Source organism: Trichosurus vulpecula, chromosome 3, assembly GCF_011100635.1.
Source record: "Trichosurus vulpecula isolate mTriVul1 chromosome 3, mTriVul1.pri, whole genome shotgun sequence".
In the NCBI taxonomy this organism is placed as follows: domain Eukaryota; kingdom Metazoa; phylum Chordata; class Mammalia; order Diprotodontia; family Phalangeridae; genus Trichosurus; species Trichosurus vulpecula.
Genome location: NC_050575.1, coordinates 6,150,710 through 6,169,851, shown reverse-complemented (window position 1 = coordinate 6,169,851; position 19,142 = coordinate 6,150,710). Strand labels below are relative to the sequence as shown.

General features: G+C 37.7%; 1 protein-coding gene across 1 annotated transcript in view; it reads left to right on the top strand.

The window, feature by feature from the left end:
- The window catches only part of ATG2B (autophagy related 2B), a 138,762-nt gene that overhangs the window by 106,918 nt on the left and 12,702 nt on the right, over positions 1 to 19,142 (top strand). Inside the window, exons 31-37 of the mRNA XM_036748867.1 lie at positions 711 to 937; positions 2,253 to 2,361; positions 6,209 to 6,403; positions 7,078 to 7,179; positions 10,609 to 10,687; positions 11,185 to 11,380; positions 12,367 to 12,436. Of these exons, the coding sequence (XP_036604762.1) occupies positions 711 to 937; positions 2,253 to 2,361; positions 6,209 to 6,403; positions 7,078 to 7,179; positions 10,609 to 10,687; positions 11,185 to 11,380; positions 12,367 to 12,436 (978 nt within the window). The remainder of the gene's footprint in view (positions 1 to 710; positions 938 to 2,252; positions 2,362 to 6,208; positions 6,404 to 7,077; positions 7,180 to 10,608; positions 10,688 to 11,184; positions 11,381 to 12,366; positions 12,437 to 19,142) is intronic.

The following is a 19,142-nucleotide window of genomic DNA, read 5'->3' as shown; positions in this document are numbered from 1 at the left end:
TGTATGTATGTATGTGTGTGTGTGTAAATAATATGACCTTTGTTTTTACATTGTATTCATTTCTGACAGCTAGTGTCACAGTGGATAGAGTATTGGGCCTGGAATCATAAAGACTAGAAAAATAGCTGTGTGGCCTGTACAAATTAACCTCTCTGCCTCAATTTTCTCATTTGTAAAATGAGGATAATAATAGAACCTACTTCTAAGGGTTGTTGTGAGAATCAAATGAAATAATATTTGCAAAAAGTACTTAGCATGGTGCCTTGTACATGGTAGATGCTATATAGAATGTTTATTCCCTTGCTTATTTCCTCCTGAATCTGTTCGTCCTCCATCTATATTTTTGTTACAAAGATTTTAAAAGAGAGAGGAAAAGAATCAGTTCAGCAAAACCAACTGACATTGCCTGTAATAATTTTTTAATAATAGCTTATACATACTCAATGATAAACATGTTATAAAAGTCAAATGAGTCAGGATAATAAAAATACATGGTTTTTTTGTGGAGTGATTTAAATATAATGTTTAAAAAATATTTATATAGAGAGCCACTTCCAAGAGAAATGCAGGAAAGTACCTTTCCTATTTTACTTTTAGACTTAAGAAAGTAGAAGTACTCCCAGTAAATATGTGAGATAGCATTCTCATAGTGAGTGTTTATGGGCACACTTGGTAAATGATTTTTAGTAATTGCAATTTTTTTTCCTTAGGAGAAGGAAGAAGAACCAGTAGTGAAAACAATGGTTGATGATGGTATTGTAATAATAGAGAATCATTTCAGTCTGCCTGCAAAAAAAACAGATACTAGCAAAGCACCATTACACTTTCCTACTCCTATAATACGATATGTTGTTAAGGAAGTCTCTCTTGTTTGGCATCTCTATGGAGGAAAGGATTTTGGAGGAATGCTTCCTACATCTCCAGCTAAAAGTTACATGTAAGTCAGTTTCTCTGTTTTTCCTCCCCTAGGTGTCTCTGTCTATTAATTTTATAGAGAGAATAGGAATATTATGAAATGTTCTGTCTAGGTTTTCTGGTTTCTTTTTTTCTAGTTTCCCCAACTTCTGATTTCTCCCTGTTTTATGAGTAATGATTTGTAATGTAGTTGCTAAAGCTTTCAACGTTTTAGTCCTATGGTTTTCCATTTGTTCTTACATGAAATTTATATGTATCCTTCTGAATTTAAGTAATTTACATTGACACAACATAGAACTTAGATGCTGAAATATTTCAGCTACAGGCAGGGAGGTAAGGCTCCTACAGAGGGAGAGATTAGATGATGTCACTTGATAAGAACATTGCCTGGTATTCTGCTTGTTTGTATCATTGGGAAGATTCTCAGCTGCTGTATCCAGCAGGGGCAGACTATTAGGCAGAGTATGGTCAGCATGTGACACAGAAGAGTCTCGGTGATCTGTGCCTCTGATTACCAATGTAGTCCCACTATCATCATAGATTTCTGGGGTCCTACGCCGGTGTTGAATCATTTGTGGGGTTCATTTGGTTTCATCAGACTCAGAGGAGGGTACACCTCATGTCTGCTAAAGGTCCCTTGGGAAAGTGGTCTCTGGGAATTCTGTTAGTCTTGTGGAGGCTGCAGAAGTGGCCATTGTGAAATCACTAAGGAAAACTCCAGTGACAAATGAATTGCTCCTTTCCCCTAGGGCAAGCTCCCAAATCAGACACCAGACACAAGGGATCTTTAGACTCAAACCACTCCAGCCACTTATGCCTAGAGTGGGGAAACAGCATGTCCAAGGTCACCCAGCTTATGTATGTCAGGACTATCTTTCTAATCTGATTTTTTAAACTGAAGATTCATTGTTACACTGCCATAGCCTCATATTTGGTGTAAGGTGAGTCTTTCCTGGAAACCATCTAAAGAAGGGCTGCAATATAATAGAATGAGCGTCCTGGCCTAAGAACAGGATAGTAATAAGTATGCTATTTATTTATAAGCCTCAGTGAAAAAGTTACAATTACATACCTTTGTAGTTCTCAGCATTTGTCATGTTGTTGAGTAATAGTAAAATGAATATAGTTAGGGTGCATCAAGCATAAAACTCAGGATAAGTGCTTTAAATTATATGAAGTATTCCATCTCTTCTTTGGAACGTGTGTGTGTGTGTGGGGGGATATTCTTCTGTGATCTCACTGATTTGCCTCTTTTAAAAAAAAACTCTTTGACATCATTAATAGGCTTATTTGGAATATTGCTTTCAATAAGATCTATTTTTTGGTTTTACTTGTAGCAGTCCACACAGTTCCCCTTCTCATACACCCACGAGACATGGACGTAGTACGGCAAGTGGAGGAAAAGGAAGGAATTTTGACTTTTTAATGGAAATACAGTTGAGCAAGGTAAGACAACATTTCGAAAGAGAGCTTTGAGTAGAGGCTTTGTCTCTGCCACTAACAAGCAAACCTTGTTCCCCTGGTTGCCCTCGACAACTAACAGGCAAACCTTGTGTGTTTGTAAGTATTGCATGGCCTTCCCCTGTGAGCAGGTGGAGTTGGCCAAATGTTAGGTACTTCAGTGGGTCTGAGATCCCAAGATCTTCTAGAACAGAGGTGTCCAACACAGGGTACACGGGACATTCTTGAGTAAGCTCAAACCAGTTTAAAATGTAATTTGGAAATGTCTAATGATAAATAAAAACACAGTATGACATAGATAATATTACTTTGCAGTTTTCTAAATCAATATGTGACCTACATAGTCTCTTTGAGTTTGACACCACTACTTTACAATGTGTCTTGTCCCTGTCTACAGACATAGACCAGGCTTTCATCTTCTCTTATCTAGATGTTTCAGCCTCTTAATTAGATTAGCCTCTTAATAGGCTTTAAACCTCTCCCTCTCTACTCAGTGCTTAATCCAACAGCTAAAATAATCTTACTAATTTAGAAGTCTGACCATCTTATCCTCCTACTCTAGAACCTGCAGTGGTTCCTGATTGCTTATGAGATAAAATGCCAACTCTTCAACCTCTCATTTCAGGCCAGTCTCACTTCAAGCCTATTTTCCAAGGCTTATTTCACATTACTTTTCTTTACTCAGGGAAGCCAAACTGGCCTACTTATAGTAACATTACACCTCTCACCTCCATGCCTTTATATAAAACTGTTTCCTGTCCCTCACCTCCTCCTGTCAGCATCTTTAGCTGCTAAGACTCAGCTCATGTATGTGCATCCTTTACCAGAAATCCTCCCTGATATTTCTTGCACTCCCTCAGTTATCAGGGCTCTCTCTTTCCTCAGACAATTGTTTATATACTTTATATACTTTGTTTACATTGGGTCACAGGACTGCAGGTACAAAGATGGAAGGGACCTCAGAAACCATTTAAATTAGTGCCTCATTTCACAAATGAGCAAACTGAAGCCAGGAAGATTGAGTAACTTGTCCAAGGTATCGCAGATGTAGTCAACCCAGGAAGAATTAATACCCAGGTCGTCTGACTCCTCATTCATTACTGCCTCCCTACTGTGCTTCCAGTAGAATATAAGCAATTTGAGGGTGGGAACTGTCTTTTGTTGTTTTACCTTGTTATCCCTAGTGATAGTAGGCACTTAGTAAATGCTTATTGGATTGAATTAGATACATTAGATCCAACTGGTGAAGCCAGAACTCACCCATACCTTATCATACTGTGCTTTTCTTGTTCATACCATTTCAGAAATTCTCAGAGAATCACCTCAGTATTCCATTAAGTCTTTTTCCTCTTTGTGGGTCCCCTGGTGGTGATTAGGCTGTTTGTTATTCTTCATTTGAGGCGTTGTTGGAAATAGGCTGCATTCTCTTATCCACTATGGGGCAATCCATGATCTTTTAGATCACTAGAAGCTTCTTTAGCTTCATAATACTGAGAAAATTTGAGAATCATTTGAATCTTAACAGATTTAGTGTTGGATGCATTACTTAATGTACATAGGACACTGTGGAGACTAGAAAGATGAATAAGACATATCCCTTGCCCTCAGTGAGCATATAGGCTGCTAAAGAAGATAAAACAGACACAAGTAACTATAATACAGTTTGCAATATTGTAAGTGCAAGGAAAAATTATAAAAAAAGGCCTAGTACAGAGCTTTGAGGAGATAGTCATGTTAAGGAGATGGGGATAGGAGGAGGAAGAGGAAACAATGAAGGATATACAAGAGAATGTTTGGAAAGAAGAAAAAAGGATAAAAATTTGGTGTCACAGAATTCAAGATTATTAAGCAATGAGTGATTAACATGGTAAGATGCTACAGATAGGTGAGCAGGGTTCACAGACTTTGAAAAAACTTTTGGATTAGATAATAAGAATTTCATTGGTGAACTTGAGGTATAGTTTTAGTAGAATGGTAATAATGGAATCCAAATTACATTGGGTAGAGGACCACATTGTTGAGAAAAGAGGCTAAGGCGGTAAATGTAGACTGTTCTTTCCAGAAATTTGGCAGTAGAGGAAAGGAGAAACATGGGGTAATAGCTGTAGGTATAACTAGTGAAGAGAAAGTTTATTGTTTTTTTAAAAGGATAAAGGAGACCTGAATGTGTTAATGGCAGGTAAATAGGCCTGTAAAATGAGCTGGAGAAGGAAATGGCAAACCACTCCAGTGTCATCGCCAAAAAACCCCCAAATGGAGTCATGAAGAGTTGGATGCAACTGAAACAACTGAACAACAACAAAGAATATGTTCTAGGCAGAGGGGAAGGAGTCAGTGGAAGAAGAGAAATCGGAAATGCCAAGAGAGATTAGACACGATTGATAGAGCGGTGTGCTCAAAGAGATGGGAGGGAATGGTGGCAAGGGAGGAGCTGGCATTTGGATACCCTATCTTTGGTAAAAGGAGGGGAGGAGTGAAGAGGGTAGGTGAAGATATAAAAAGTTTTTTGAGATGTGGGAGGGAGATGAGAAAGCTCCCATTTAATGAACTCTTTCTTAGTGAAGTAAGGCCTTGTCATCTTCTGAGAGATATGAAAGTGGGGAAAAAGGAATTTGGGACAGTTGTAGTGTAAGTGATAAGGATTTGAGAAGGAATCAAATTATTAGTGATGTTAGCTTTTTAGTTTAGTTAATAGTTCTTTCCCATAGCTTTTTAAATAATGTATTAGTTTAAGCATCTTCCAGTCTCTCATGTTCATTATCTTGGCATTATATTCAACTTCTTACTCTGTCACTATACACATATAACCAGTTCCTAAATCTTGTTGTTTCTTTCTACCGGTACAACGTCTTTCACATCTCTTTTCTCTCTTTACGTAGCCATTATCTTAGTTTAGGCACTCATCGTTTCTAACCAGGACTGTGACAGTGGCCTCTAATATGTCTGCCTTCCTCAAGTTTCCTTCCCCTCCAATCCAGCCTCCACATACCTACCAAAATGATATTCCATATGCACTAATATGACCATGCCATGCCCTTATTAAACTCCATTGGCTCCCTTTTTCCTATGAGATAAAAGATAAACTCTTTTAAAGTCCTTCACAACTTACCCATATCTATCTTTGCACCCTCATTATATTTTCCTCCTCCTCCTCTGGGTATTTTTGCTGTCTAGCCAAACTACCCGGTCCTCACACACGTTACTTCATTTCCCATCTCCATGCCTTTGCACTGGCTTTCCCAATGGTAGGAATCTAGTATTTCCTAGACTTTGCCTCATATGATCCTCTACTTTCTTTAAGACATAGATTAAGCACCAGCTCCACACAAAGTCTTTCCTGATCCTTTCCAATTAGTTTGTATTTAACTACCTCATATTTATTTTTTCTATATGTAAATGTTGTCTCTCCTAGGAGAATGTAAGCTCCTTGAGAACAGAGATTGTTTCTATTTTGTCTTTGGATCCTCAAAGTTTTCTACAGTGCCTGCTTTTAAACAAATATTTATTAATTGATTGTTTTAGTTTACAATATGAAAAATTGAATTCTGAATTGTATGCTTTTTATATTTCTTGGATTTGTTCATCCTTTACTTGTTTTAACTTGTTTTTGAGCAACTTTTTAAAATGGGAAAACATATTGGTTTTTTGCTCTATACATGTTGCAGTTGAGATGAAGTTAAGTGATTCTAAAGGCCAAATAAGAAATGCTCATTCTAAACCAGATTACACACACGTTGAATTTTAGGGATTGAACCTAGTTGAGAACTGAATGAACGTGTAATAATTGCTCTGTGTTCCTATCAGATGTTATCCATTTTATTTTAACATGAAGGTGAAGTTTCAGCATGAAGTGTACCCACCAAGAAAACCAGAATGTGAGTCCAGTCTCTTAGAACATCCAGTGTCACGCCAAGTGTTTATTGTTCAGGACCTCGAGATTCGTGATCGCCTGGCTACATCACAAATGAACAAATTTTTGTATCTTTACTGTAGTAAGGAGATGCCTAGAAAAGCCCATTCTAACATGGTAAGGTATTACTATTCTTATTTTTCAGTTGTCTGTTAGTTTGAGCAAATAGACAATAGGAAGATGCTTTTGTTAAATCTAATCGTGCAGTACTTCTTGAAGCCTCTTTAAAGCGTAGAGTTGATCCTGAGTCTTGAAGATTATACAGGGGGACTGTAAACTTTGGTGATTTCTGCCAAGCAGCAATGGCCTTGAGTTTGAATACTCACCCTTGGATCATCCTTTGTGTGCCATCTGAGGCCCAGTGTAGCAAAGCACAGAAAGATTTGTCACCAGAAGGTTGGCATGGGTATTTTGATGTACTGACATAGGATGTGAAGACCACTTTGAAATATTCTCAGAAACTTTTTTGGTTTCTCAGTTTTTTTGGCATATTTTTTCATCATCATTGTGAAAACAGTAGGAAAAACTCATGTTTCTGCTGAACTGTACAAAACCTTCATTGTTTTTGGAAGTGTCTCAGATCTTAAGAGATTTAATTTTGGTCAGATGGGGCAGGAGCCTTTTCAGAAAAGAAAGCTAAAAAGTTTGCTTTCTTTTCCTATTTAGGAGAAAGTGTGAATTGAATTTGTGGAGGGGTCAGTCATTTTTTCAAGATTAGGGTAAAGATTATTTTGTGATACCATTTTAATTGTTGGTTAAAAAGCCCTACTTTTTTCTCATTTGTCTTCTAGTTAACAGTTAAAGCGTTACATGTGCGTCCAGAATCTGGAAGAGCACCACAAGAATGCTGTTTAAGAGTGTCTTTAATGCCCCTTCGACTCAATATTGACCAGGTTTGTATTTTTAAACCATAATGTCGATTTTAGTTGAAAAATAGAAAAAAAATTCAAAATACAGTGTAATTTGATAGACTCATAGCCTTTATACTTCTTATCCCTCAAGTACACAACATTTTTGCATTAAATTTAAGCTTTTAACAGATGAAAAAATTTTTGCTTTCTTAGAATTAAAAAATTCATTCAGTAAACATTTGTTAAGCAAATCTCATATCTCGAATACCATAAGCCTGAGACAGAAGATTCAGTCCTTGATATCATGTAATTCATAGCCTAGTAGGGATAATGTACAAAAACAGATATTATGATGTTAAATTCATTAGAAAATTTGCAAAAACAATGTTACATCAGGTCAGAGTGCAAAAATAATTGCATATTTGTGAATGTCTTTATAAAACAAAACTTTTTCCATATTATTTATGCATGTGTGACTGTAGGAAAGGAATATATATGTGTATAGTAATTATGCAGCATTGTTGATAATGAACTTAGTGGGAACACCAAACAAAATAGAGCCTTAAGCATATGTCTGCTAAAAAAAATGAATGCACATATTTCAAGAATGCACTTAGATTGCTATATTTTTTTCTTCTGAAAAAGGTAATGTCTTATTGAGAAAAGTAACTTCTAAAAATACTCAAGTTTAGTAAGACTTTACGAGTCTTTTTTTTTTTTTAGTAATTTTCCTTGGATTGGTCACACAAGTTAATAAAACTTTAGATATATGTTGTCTTTAGTTCTCCCAGTTGCCTCTTTTTTATTTGATATTTGCATTTTAAATTTGTATTTTGGTATTATAGAAGTATGGTGAAGTATTGGCGGGGAAATTTGTCAATGGAAGCCTCCTTTGAGGCTAAAAATCTGCTCAGGCTTTATGAAATGATTGTGCCAAATGTATGAAGCCCAGTTTTCTTTCATTGATTTGTAGGGTTTTTAAATTGAATTTCCCTCTACAACTATAGTGTACATGATTTTAATATAAGAAAACATTAATTTTGGATAAAGCAGCCAGAGAAATTAATTTTATGAATATATTGAGCAGTCAAGGGAAAGAATCCCCTAAGATGCCCTACTTCAAAAGCAACAAAGCCATGGTGACGCTTGGGATGGGTTGGGGTAAGGGTTGTCATTTTGTCTGTGTGAGTTCTCCCTCTATAGACAGTCAGGGAGAGTTGTAATAGCTCAATCACTCAGTTGTATAGCCTATCACTCAACAAAGTGGTAAGCCTTTCCGGACTTTGGATAATAATAGAACAGCGGAAATGCAGTCTATCACTAGGCCAACATATATACATGTTTGTGTATATGTGTGTACATTTGTAGGTATGTTTGTTTATTTTTATACACACACACACACACACACACGTACAGAAAAATCAAACCTTTCTACTTAAAATAACATGTTTAACCATACTTTGAGTATGAATCTTGAAGTGAGGACTATGAACCAGGAATATTTAGCCCTTGTATTTGGACATGGTGCAATGTCTAAATACTTATTCTTTATCTTTTCCATTTTACTCTTCTGAAAAACAAATAAATTTAATGGAGGATTGTAATTTGGCTTTGTGTAATTTTTTTCTCCAAGAGGATAGTTATTCAAGTCCTCATCTTAATTTCATCTTAATTATATCTTACATGTTAAGAACTGAAACATCATTTCATCATCTTAAATTTTAATAAATCCAAGGAAATCCGTAGTTTTAGGTTAACTTAAATAGATTCCAGTGCACAAAACTCTCATGAAGAGGGCAGCGACTGTATGGCATCAGTTCCATTTTATAGGGTATATGGATTGCTGAAAGTTACACTGCTAAGCAATTTGGGAATTAGAATACAAAGCCAAGTTTCTTGAAACTTAGGCTATGAGCTTTTTCAGTATCATCCTCATATAGGTGAAGGGGAGCAGTTATGAAAATGAATTTAAAAATAGTATTTTATAAGCTATTTTCTGTGTTAGTATCTTAGTAGGAACTCACAGTTTACATTAAATCTGTCACTAACAGGTTTTAACGTAAAACACAATTTTTGGTGGACATTTAAAAATAGCATTAACTTGACTGATATATTGTACCTTTCTATTTAAAAAATGAATTGTTTTAACTAAGGAAAAAATTTTAATGTAAGGATACATTTATTTGTAGGCCTTGCATAATATGTTCTTAAAAAGTCCACAAAATACTGACATAGTATTGAAATATCCACATTTGTTGGCAAAAAAAATCGTATTTTACATATTACTTTGTCAGAAAAAAATTGTTGTAGTATTTATACTTCAGATAAATGTGGTTGATATTTAATTGACTATATGTTTTGGAATTATTTCGTCGTTAGCACTCTTCTACTTGTCAGATCTGAGTCTGTTCACCTTAACATTTGAGGCATTGTTCAAGCTGAAAGGCGTTGAAGAATGAAAGAAACAGGAAAAATTTTAGTTTGTGATATTAAAGACTGAAGTTGAAGTAATTGGCATTCTCAGTATTGATTGACATATTTCTTGTACAGTGCCGCAGGGCAGTGTTTCCATTCTGATATGAACCATCCCTCCATACTGAAGTTTCTGGCTAGATGGGTTTCCTATGATATTTTCTTTTTTTGTGACAAACCTTCATTGTAGAAGGGGAGTACATGTTAGAGAATCATAGAATATCATGAATTGGAAGTCATTCTATATAATACAAATCTAACAGAAATCCACTGTATAATATCCCCTTATATGTGGCTTTATAGCTTCTGCTTGAAGTCTTCCCTGATTCCTCTTGATATTGTCCTACCTCCTAAAACTTCCCGGTATTTATTTTTGTATTTTATGTTTTTTTATGTATTTATTCTCTTCCCCCAATAGAAGATAAGCTCCTTGAGGACAAGAACTGTTCCATTTTTGTTATTGTAAGCACAGAGCCTAGCATAGTATCTGGCAAAGACAGAGCAGGTGCTTAATAAAGGCTTGTTAATTGAGATGCATAATTTTTACATGTGATTGTGTGCCCTTGTGTACGGAGACCATTAATGAGGAGCTTTTTTCAGTATTTGAATGTATTGTACTTTGAATAAAATGTCAAAAAACATAATGAAAGTTCTTTTTCTTTTTTGGTTTGTTTTTGTTTTTTATAGAATCCTTAATATATTTGGATTTAGGAATCTCCTAAATGGGGTTAAAAGTTGGAAAAGGAACAACCTTTCCTTTTGGTGCATATAGGAGAGATTAATTAATGACTTAAGAAACTCTATTATTATTTTTTGGAGTTTCTAAATAGATGTAACTTTAGTTAGAATAATTGAACTCTCTGTTATTTTGCCTGTGAGGGTGAGTATTCTTTCTACTGGCACACAATTCATAACCCTACCCTTCAACTTAGAAGATAGTCGTCAGGAGTTTCTATAGGATTTTAACAGCCGTGATTATATGTTGTTTTTAAATTTTAGGATGCCTTGTTTTTCCTGAAGGACTTTTTCACTAGTCTTTCTACAGAAGTAGAACTTCTAATGACTCCAGATCCGGAAGGTACTTTGTATATGTCAGATGACCTAAGTTTGAGGCCCAGCTGTGTTACTGGCTTTGTGAGCTTGGGCGTGTTGCTTCTCCCTGGATTTATGTTCCTCATTCATAAAATAAGGTTGTCGAAGAGAGACTTTCTAGAGGTTCCTTCTAACTCTGAAAGTTACAGTCTTATGATATTTTAAATAATTGTAATAATATAGCCACTTTACAAATTAGGCTCAGATGTGATTTTTATGTAAAGTACTCTACATATATAAACGGATATTATCAGGCTTCTTGGAGAATAATGTATATCCATATATGGAAGAGCTGTTTATTTTTAATTTATGCAAAGGTATTCTGTAATGACACACACATATAAGATAAGCCTTTAAATGAGTTGTGCAAATTCTGTCTAATACTGATTGTGTTTGTATAGTAACTGAACACAGTAAATGTATATTAATGTATAATTATTTGAAAGAATTGTACTAAATTTTTAAAAAGTCTGTCACTTTCAGTTAAAAAATCTCCTGGAGCCGATGTCACCTGCAGTTTGCCAAAGCATTTGAGTGCTTCAAAGGAGCCAAACCTAGTTGTTTCTTTTCCTGGGCCAAAGCAACGATGCCATAACGGCAATTCAGTGGAAGTGGTTAATGGGGAGGAGGAGAATTTAGCTGAAGCAACACTGTTTAGTGATCAACCTGTGTTTTTTAGGTAAAGTTGTTTTTTTTTTTTTCTTTTTCAGTAATTTTTTTGGAGTTTGGGGTTTTAGAGTTTATCCATCCTTTGTTTATAATATGAACTGATGATGTATCTAAATAATGTCTGAGGCCTTATGTGGAGGTTTGGTACTACCACTTAAGATCCTTAGATGTTTTTACTTGTGTGGTTTAGTGAATCAAGTGCTGGGCATAGATTCAGGCAGGTTAATTTTCCCGAGTTCAAATCTGGTCTTAGACATTTACTAGCAGTGTGACTCTGGGCAAGTCACTTATCCCTGTTTGCCTCAGTTTCCTCATCTATGAAATGAGCTGGAGAAGGAAATGGCAAACCATCCTAGTATCTTTGCCAAGAAAACCCCAATGGTGTTATGAAGAATTAAACACAACTGAAAAACGACCGAACAACAAAATCGTTTTCCATCATCACTCAAATTTAGGCGGCTCCATGTAGTATATTGAACTATATAATCACTGAGATTCTCATTCCGTGGTTGAAATAACCTTTCCCCTCTCCTTTTTCATACCATCCAGGACTGTTGAGATAAGTGTGGGAATAGTTGTCTAACTAAATCTTCTGGGTTTTTTTTTTTTTTGCGTGTGTGATTGATGATTTTTATTAAAGTCATAGCATGATGAATCTTAAGAAAATAAAACTTTCCTTTTTTGTTACAGGGCAAGCAGCTCTTTATAAAACCCTCCTTATTTGTTAGCTTAAGGAAAGGTTTTTACGTTGAATGCAAATATCTCATGTTTAACATTAGAGTTTGATTTTTCAACCCATGTGATCAATTTTGATATATTGTTAGTTTCTTTAAAAGAACAGAGACAAGATTAATTTTGATGGGCAGCAAAATACTTAAAAATACTTATTTTACGACTTTTTTCATTTTTTTATTAAAATTAAAATGTATTCAATTTAGTCTATAAATGTTAATAATTTTGCACGATTAAAATTATGGTTTTTTTCTTTACTTTCAGGGAATTTAGATTCACATCAGAAGTTCCTATACGACTTGATTACCATGGGAAGCATGTATCAATGGATCAGGTGTGTTGACTTTACTGGTATATATTTGGCAATGGTTTCAATTTATTCTTCTCTGATTCTTGTCACTGTTACAGTTCATTTTTCTGAGTGTGTTTAGGTACATTTGTTTTTGGAGTTTAAAAATTCAATCATAAATATCTCAAGACATGAACAATAGGGAAAAGGATCTGTTGGTGAACATTTATTTTTTTTTTTTAATGCAATTTATTTATTTAACATATTTGGTTTTCAGCATTGATTTTCACAACAGTTTGAATTACAAATTTTCTCCCCATTTCTGCCCTCCCCCCCCACTCCAAGATGGCGTATATTCTGGTTGCCCTGTTCCCCAGTCAGCCCTCCCCTCTATCACCCCCCCTCCCCTCTCATCCCCTTTTCCCTTCCTTTCTTGTAGGGCAAGATAAATTTCTACGCCCCATTGCCTGTGTATCTTATTTTTTAGTTGCATACAAAAAGTTTTTTTGTTTTTGAACATCTGATTTTAAAACTTTGAGTTCCAAATTCCCTTCCTTCTTCCCTTCCCACCCACCCTCCCTAAGAAGTTGAGCAATTCAACCTAGGCCACACATGTATTATTATGTATAACCCTTCCACAATATTCATGTTGTGAAAGGCTAACTACATTTTGCTCCTTCCCAACCCATCCCGCTTTATTGAATTTTCTTCCTTGACCCTGTCCCCTTTCCAAAGTGTTTGTTTTGATTACCTCCACCCCCATCTGCCCTCCACTCCATCATCCCCCTGCCTTTTATTTTTTTTTTTTTATCTTCCTCCCTCTTCTTTCCTGTGGGGTAAGATACCCAGCTGAGTATGTATGGTATTCCCCCTCAGGCCAAATCTGATGAGAGCAAGGTTCACTCATTCCCCCCTCACCTGCCCACTCCCCTCCTCTCCTAGAACTGCTTCCTCTTGCCACCTTTATGGGAGATAATCCACCCCATTCTATCTCTCCCTATCTCCCTCTCTCAGTAAGTTACTCTCTCATCCCTTAATTTCATTTTATTTCTTTTAGCTATCTTCCCTTCATCCTCAACTCACCCTGTGTCTGCTCTCTTTCTTTTACATATATATATATATACACATACATACACATACATACATATACACATAGATACATGCATACATACACATTCACTTATATATATACATAAACATATATATATGCATATATATATATGCATATTCCCTTCAACTACCCTAATACTGAGGTCTCATGAATCATACTCATCATCTTTCCATGTAGGAATGTAAACAAAACAGTTCAACTTTAGTAAGTCCCTTGCAATTTCCGTTTCTTGATTACCTTTTCATGCTTCTCTTGATTCTTGTGTTTGAAAGTCAAATTTTCTATTCAGTTCTGGTCTTTTCACTGAGAAAGCTTGAAAGTCCTCCATTTTATTGAAAGTCCATATTTTGCCTTGGAACATGATACTCAGTTTTGCTGGGTAGGTGATTCTAGGTTTTAATCCTAGCTCCATTGACCTCCGGAATATCGCATTCCAAGCCCTTCGATCTCTTAATGTAGAAGCTGCCAGGTCTTGGGTTATTCTGATTGGGTTTCCACAATATTCAAATTGTTTCTTTCTGGCTGCTTGCAGTATTTTCTCCTTGATCTGGGAGCTCTGGAATTTGGCAACAATATTCCTAGGAGATTTCTTTTTGGGATCTATTTGCGGAGGCGATCGATGGATTCTTTCAATTTCTATTTTGCCCTGTGGCTCTAGAATATCAGGGCAGTTCTCCTTGATAATTTCCTGAAAGATGGTATCTAGGCTCTTTTTTTGATCATGGCTTTCAGGTAGTCCAATAATTTTTAAATTATCTCTCCTGGATCTATTTTCCAGGTCAGTGGTTTTTCCAAGGAAATATTTCACATTGTCTTCCATTTTTTCATTCCTCTGGTTCTGTTTTATAATATCCTGATTTCTCATAAAGTCACTAGCTTCCACTTGCTCCAATCTAATTTTTAAAGTAGTATTTTCTTCAGTGGTCTTTTGGACCTCCTTTTCCATTTGGCTAATTCTGCCTTTCAAGGAATTCTTCTCCTCATTGGCTTTTTGGAGCTCTTTTGCCATTTGAGTTAGTCTATTTTGTAAGGTGTTGTTTTCTTCAGTGTATTTTTCAGTATTTTTTTGGGTCTCCTTTAGCAAGTCATTGACTTGTTTTTCATGGCTTTCTCGCATCCTTCTTATTTCTCTTCCCAATTTTTCCTCTACTTCTCTAACTTGCTTTTCCAAATCCTTTTTGAGTTCTTCTATGGTCTGGGGCCAGTTCATGTTTTTCTTGGAGGCTTTGGTTGTAGGCTCTATGACTTTGCTGTCTTCTTTAGGCTGTATGTTTTGGTCTTCTTTGTCACCAAAGAAAGAATCCAAAGTCTGAGACTGAATCTCGGCGCGTTTTCGCTGCCTGGCCATATTCCCAGCCAACTAACTTGACCCTTGAGTTTTTCAGTGGGGTATGACTGCTTGTAGATTACAGAGTTCTATGTTCTACGTTTGGGGGGGAGGTGCCAGCTCTGTCAGAGCCGCACTCCTCCTTCCCCAAGGACCCCCAGTCCAGACTGGGCTCAGATCTTCCGCAGGCTGTGCACCCCTGCTGTGATCCGCCACTTAATTCCCCCCACCAGGTGGGCCTGGAGCCGGAAGTAACAACAGCTGTAGCTGCCCCACCTCCGCTGCCCCCGGGGCTGGAAGCCGAACCACGAACTCCTTCCACTCCCGCAGCTTTTCCCACTAACCTTCTCCGCAGTCTTTGGTGTTTGTGGGTCGAGGGGTCTGGTAACTGCTCACGTATTCAGGGCGCTAGGGCCCTCTCCGCCCGGCCTCTGGTCTGGATCGTCCACGCCGCTCAGGCTGGGCTCTGCTCCACTCCGTTCCCAGCTCCCAGCTCCCAGCTCCCAGCTCCGTGTGGAATAGAGCTCACCCAGAGACCATCCGGGCTGTCCTGGGCTGGAGCCCTGCTTCCCTCTGCTGTTCTGTGGGTTCTGCCGTTCTAGAATTGGTTCAGAGCCATTTTTATAGGTTTTTGGAGGGACTCGGGTACGGAGCTCACTCTAGTCCGTGCTTACCAGCCGCCATCTTGGCTCCGCCCCCCTGTTGGTGAACATTTATTAACACTTTTGTACTGTGCTAAGTACTAGTGATACAAATATGAAAAAAGATGGTCTTGGGGACTGGGGGGAGACAGTACACAAAAAGAAGCTGGAAAGTAAGGGGAAGGAGGGGGCCCCTGGAGAAGGTACCCAGCATCAAGCGCATGGTAGAAAAGTCAGGAAAGTCCCAAGCTAGTGCAGCTGGATGAGAAAGGAGGAGATGTTCTAAGCTGAGTTTCCTCCATATTGGAAGTTTGGAGTTCACTCCCCAATCACAGGGAAAGTGATGTGGTAGAGTTTCAAGGCTGAAGGAATCTTGCAAGGGGCATGAGGCTTTCTGTATAATGAGCTTTCTGGAACATGGTTGGTAAAATCAGACAAGTCTAAAGTAGTGCAGCCAGGTGAGAAATGTACAAAAAACAACTTCTGTCATGGTATTTAAAAAAGTAATTGTGAGTACATATTTACATATATACATATGTGTATGTGTGAGTGTATATTCATAATATATACATATATAAAAGTTTATCCAGGTCTTAACAAATTACTCTGTTTTTGATTTGTTCTGCGCTTCCCCCCATCTTTGCATCTTTTTTTTTTTTTTTACCAAGAAAAAAATACTTTATAAGCAATGTTCCATACTAATGAACCCCCACTTCTTCAAAGCAGCAAGGGTATCTTCTCGCATCTCTTTTTTGGGGGGCCAAAGTGTCTTCACTATATTTTGCAACATTCAGTTTTTTGTTGTTTTTTTTTTTTTTTTTTTTTTTTGCTATCAAACAATTTTTTTCTTTTTTTTATTTAACATATTTAGTTTTCAGCATTGATTTTCACAAGACTTTGAATTACAAATTTTCTCCCCATTTCTACCCTCCCCCGCACTCCAAGATGTCGTATATTCTGGTTGCGCTATTCCCCAGTCAGCCCTCCCCTCTGTCACCCCCCTCCCCTCCCATCCCCCTTTCCCTTCCTTTCTTGTAGGGCAAGATAAATTTCTATGCCCCATTGCCTGTGTATCTTATTTTCTAGTTGCATGTAAAAACTTTTTTTTTTTTGTTTTTGAACATCTGATTTTAAAACGTTGAGTTCCAAATTCTCTCCCCTCTTCCCTTCCCACCCACCCTCCCTAAGAAGTCAAGCAATTCAACATAGGCCACATGTGTATCATTATGTATAACCCTTCCACAATACTCATGTTGTGAAAGACTTACTATATTTTGCTCCTTCCCAACCCATCCCCCTTTATTAAATTTTCTCCCTTGACCCTGTCCCCTTTCAAAAGTGTTTGTTTTTGACTACCTTCACCCCCATGAGCCCTCCCCTCCATCATCCCCCCCATTTATTTTTATCTTCTTCCCTCTTCTTTCCTGTGGGGTAAGATTCCCAATTGGGTATGTATGGTATTCCCTCCTTAGGCCAAATCTGATGAGAGCAATGTTCATTCATTCCCCCCTCACCTGCCCTCTCCCCTACTCCCACAGAACTGCTTCCTCTTGCCACCTTTATGTGAGATAATCCTCCCCATTCTATCTCTCCTTATCTCCCTCTCTAAGTATGTTTCTCTCTCATCCCTTAATTTGATTTTATTTCTTTTAGATATCTTCCCTTCATCTTCAACTCACCCTGTGTCCTCTCTCTCTCTCTCTCTCTCCATATATATATATATATATATATATATATATATATACATATATATATATATATATACATATATATATATACACACACACACACATACATACACATATATATACATATACACATAGATATATACATACATACACATTCACCCATATATATACATAAACATATATGTATGCATATTCCCTTCAACTACCCTAATACTGAGGTCTCATGAATCATACACATCATCTTTCCATGTAGGAGTGTCAACAAAACAGTTCACCTTAAGTAAGTCCCTTGCAATTTCTTTTTCTTGTTCTTTTTCTTGATTACCTTTTCATGCTTCTCTTGATTCTTGTGTCTGAAAGTCAAATTTTCTATTCAGTTCTGGTCTTTTCACTGAGAAAGCTTGAAAGTCCTCTATTTTATTGAAAATCCATATATTGCCTTGGAGCATGATACTCAGTTTTGCTGGGTAGGTGATTCTAGGTTTTAATCCTAGCTCCATTGACCTCTGGAATATCGTATTCCAAGCCCTTCGATCTCTTAATGTGGAAGCTGCGAGATCTTGGGTTATTCTGATTGTGTTTCCACAATACTCAAATTGTTTCTTTCTGGCTGCTTGCGGTATTTTCTCCTTGATCTGGGAGCTCTGGAATTTGGCGACAATATTCCTGGGAGATTTCTTTTTGGGATCTATTTGAGGAGACGATCGATGGGTTCTTTCAATTTCTATTTTGCCCTGTGGCTCTAGAATATCAGGGCAGTTCTCCTTGATAATTTCTTGAAAGATGATATCTAGGCTCTTTTTTTGATCGTGGCTTTCAGGTAGTCCAATAATTTTTAAATTATCTCTCCTGGATCTATTTTCCAGGTCAGTGGTTTTTCCAGGGAGATATTTCACATTGTCTTCCATTTTTTCATTCCTTTGGTTCTGTTTTATAATATCTTGATTTCTCATAAAGTCACTAGCTTCCACTTGCTCCAATCTAATTTTTAAAGTAGTTTTTTCTTCAGTGGTCTTTTGGACCTCCTTTTCCATTTGGCTAATTCTGCCTTTCAAGGCATTCTTCTCCTCATTGGCTTTTTGGAGCTCTTTTGCCATTTGAGTTAGTCTGTTTTTTAAGGTGTTGTTTTCTTCAGTGTATTTTTCAGTATTTTTTTGGGTCTCCTTTAGCAAGTCATTGATTTGTTTTTCATGGTTTTCTCGCATCCTTCTCATTTCTCTTCCCAATTTTTCCTCTACTTCTCTAACTTGCTTTTCCAAATCCTTTTTGAGCTTTTCAATGGCCTGGGACCAGTTCATGTTTTTCCTGGAGGCTTTTGGTGTAGGCTCTTGCACTTTATTGACTTCTTTAGGCTGTATGTTTTGGTCTTCTTTGTCAGCAAAGAAAGAATCCAAAGTCTGAGACTGAATCTCAGTGCGTTTTCGCTGCCTGGTCATTTTCCCAGCCAACTAAGTTGACCTTTGAGTTTTTCAGTGGGGTATGACTGCTTGTAGACTAGAGAGTTCTAGGTTCCACGTTTGGGGGGGAGGTGCCGGCTCTGTCACACTAGCACTGCTCCTTCCCCAACCCCCACTCTGGACTGGGCTTAGATCTTCAGTGGGCTGTGCACTCCTGCTCGGATCCGCCACTTAAGTCCTCCCACCAGGTGGGCCTGGGACCGGAAGCAACAACAGCCTTGGCTGCCCCACCTCCGCTGCCCCCGGGGCTGGAAGCCAAACCACGAACTCCTTCTACTCCCGCAGCTTTTCCCACTAACCTTCTCAGCAGTCTTTGTTGTTTGTGGGTTGAGAAGTCTTGTAACTGCCGCAGCTCACTGATTCAGGGCGCTAGGGCATGCAGTGCCCAATTGCTGGTCTGGTTGGTCCACGCCGCTCAGGCTGGGCTCTCCTCCACTCCGTTCCCAGCTCCGAGCTCCGTGTGGGATAGACCTCACCCAGAGACCATCCAGGCTGTCCTGGGCTGGAGCCCTGCTTCCCTTTGCTGT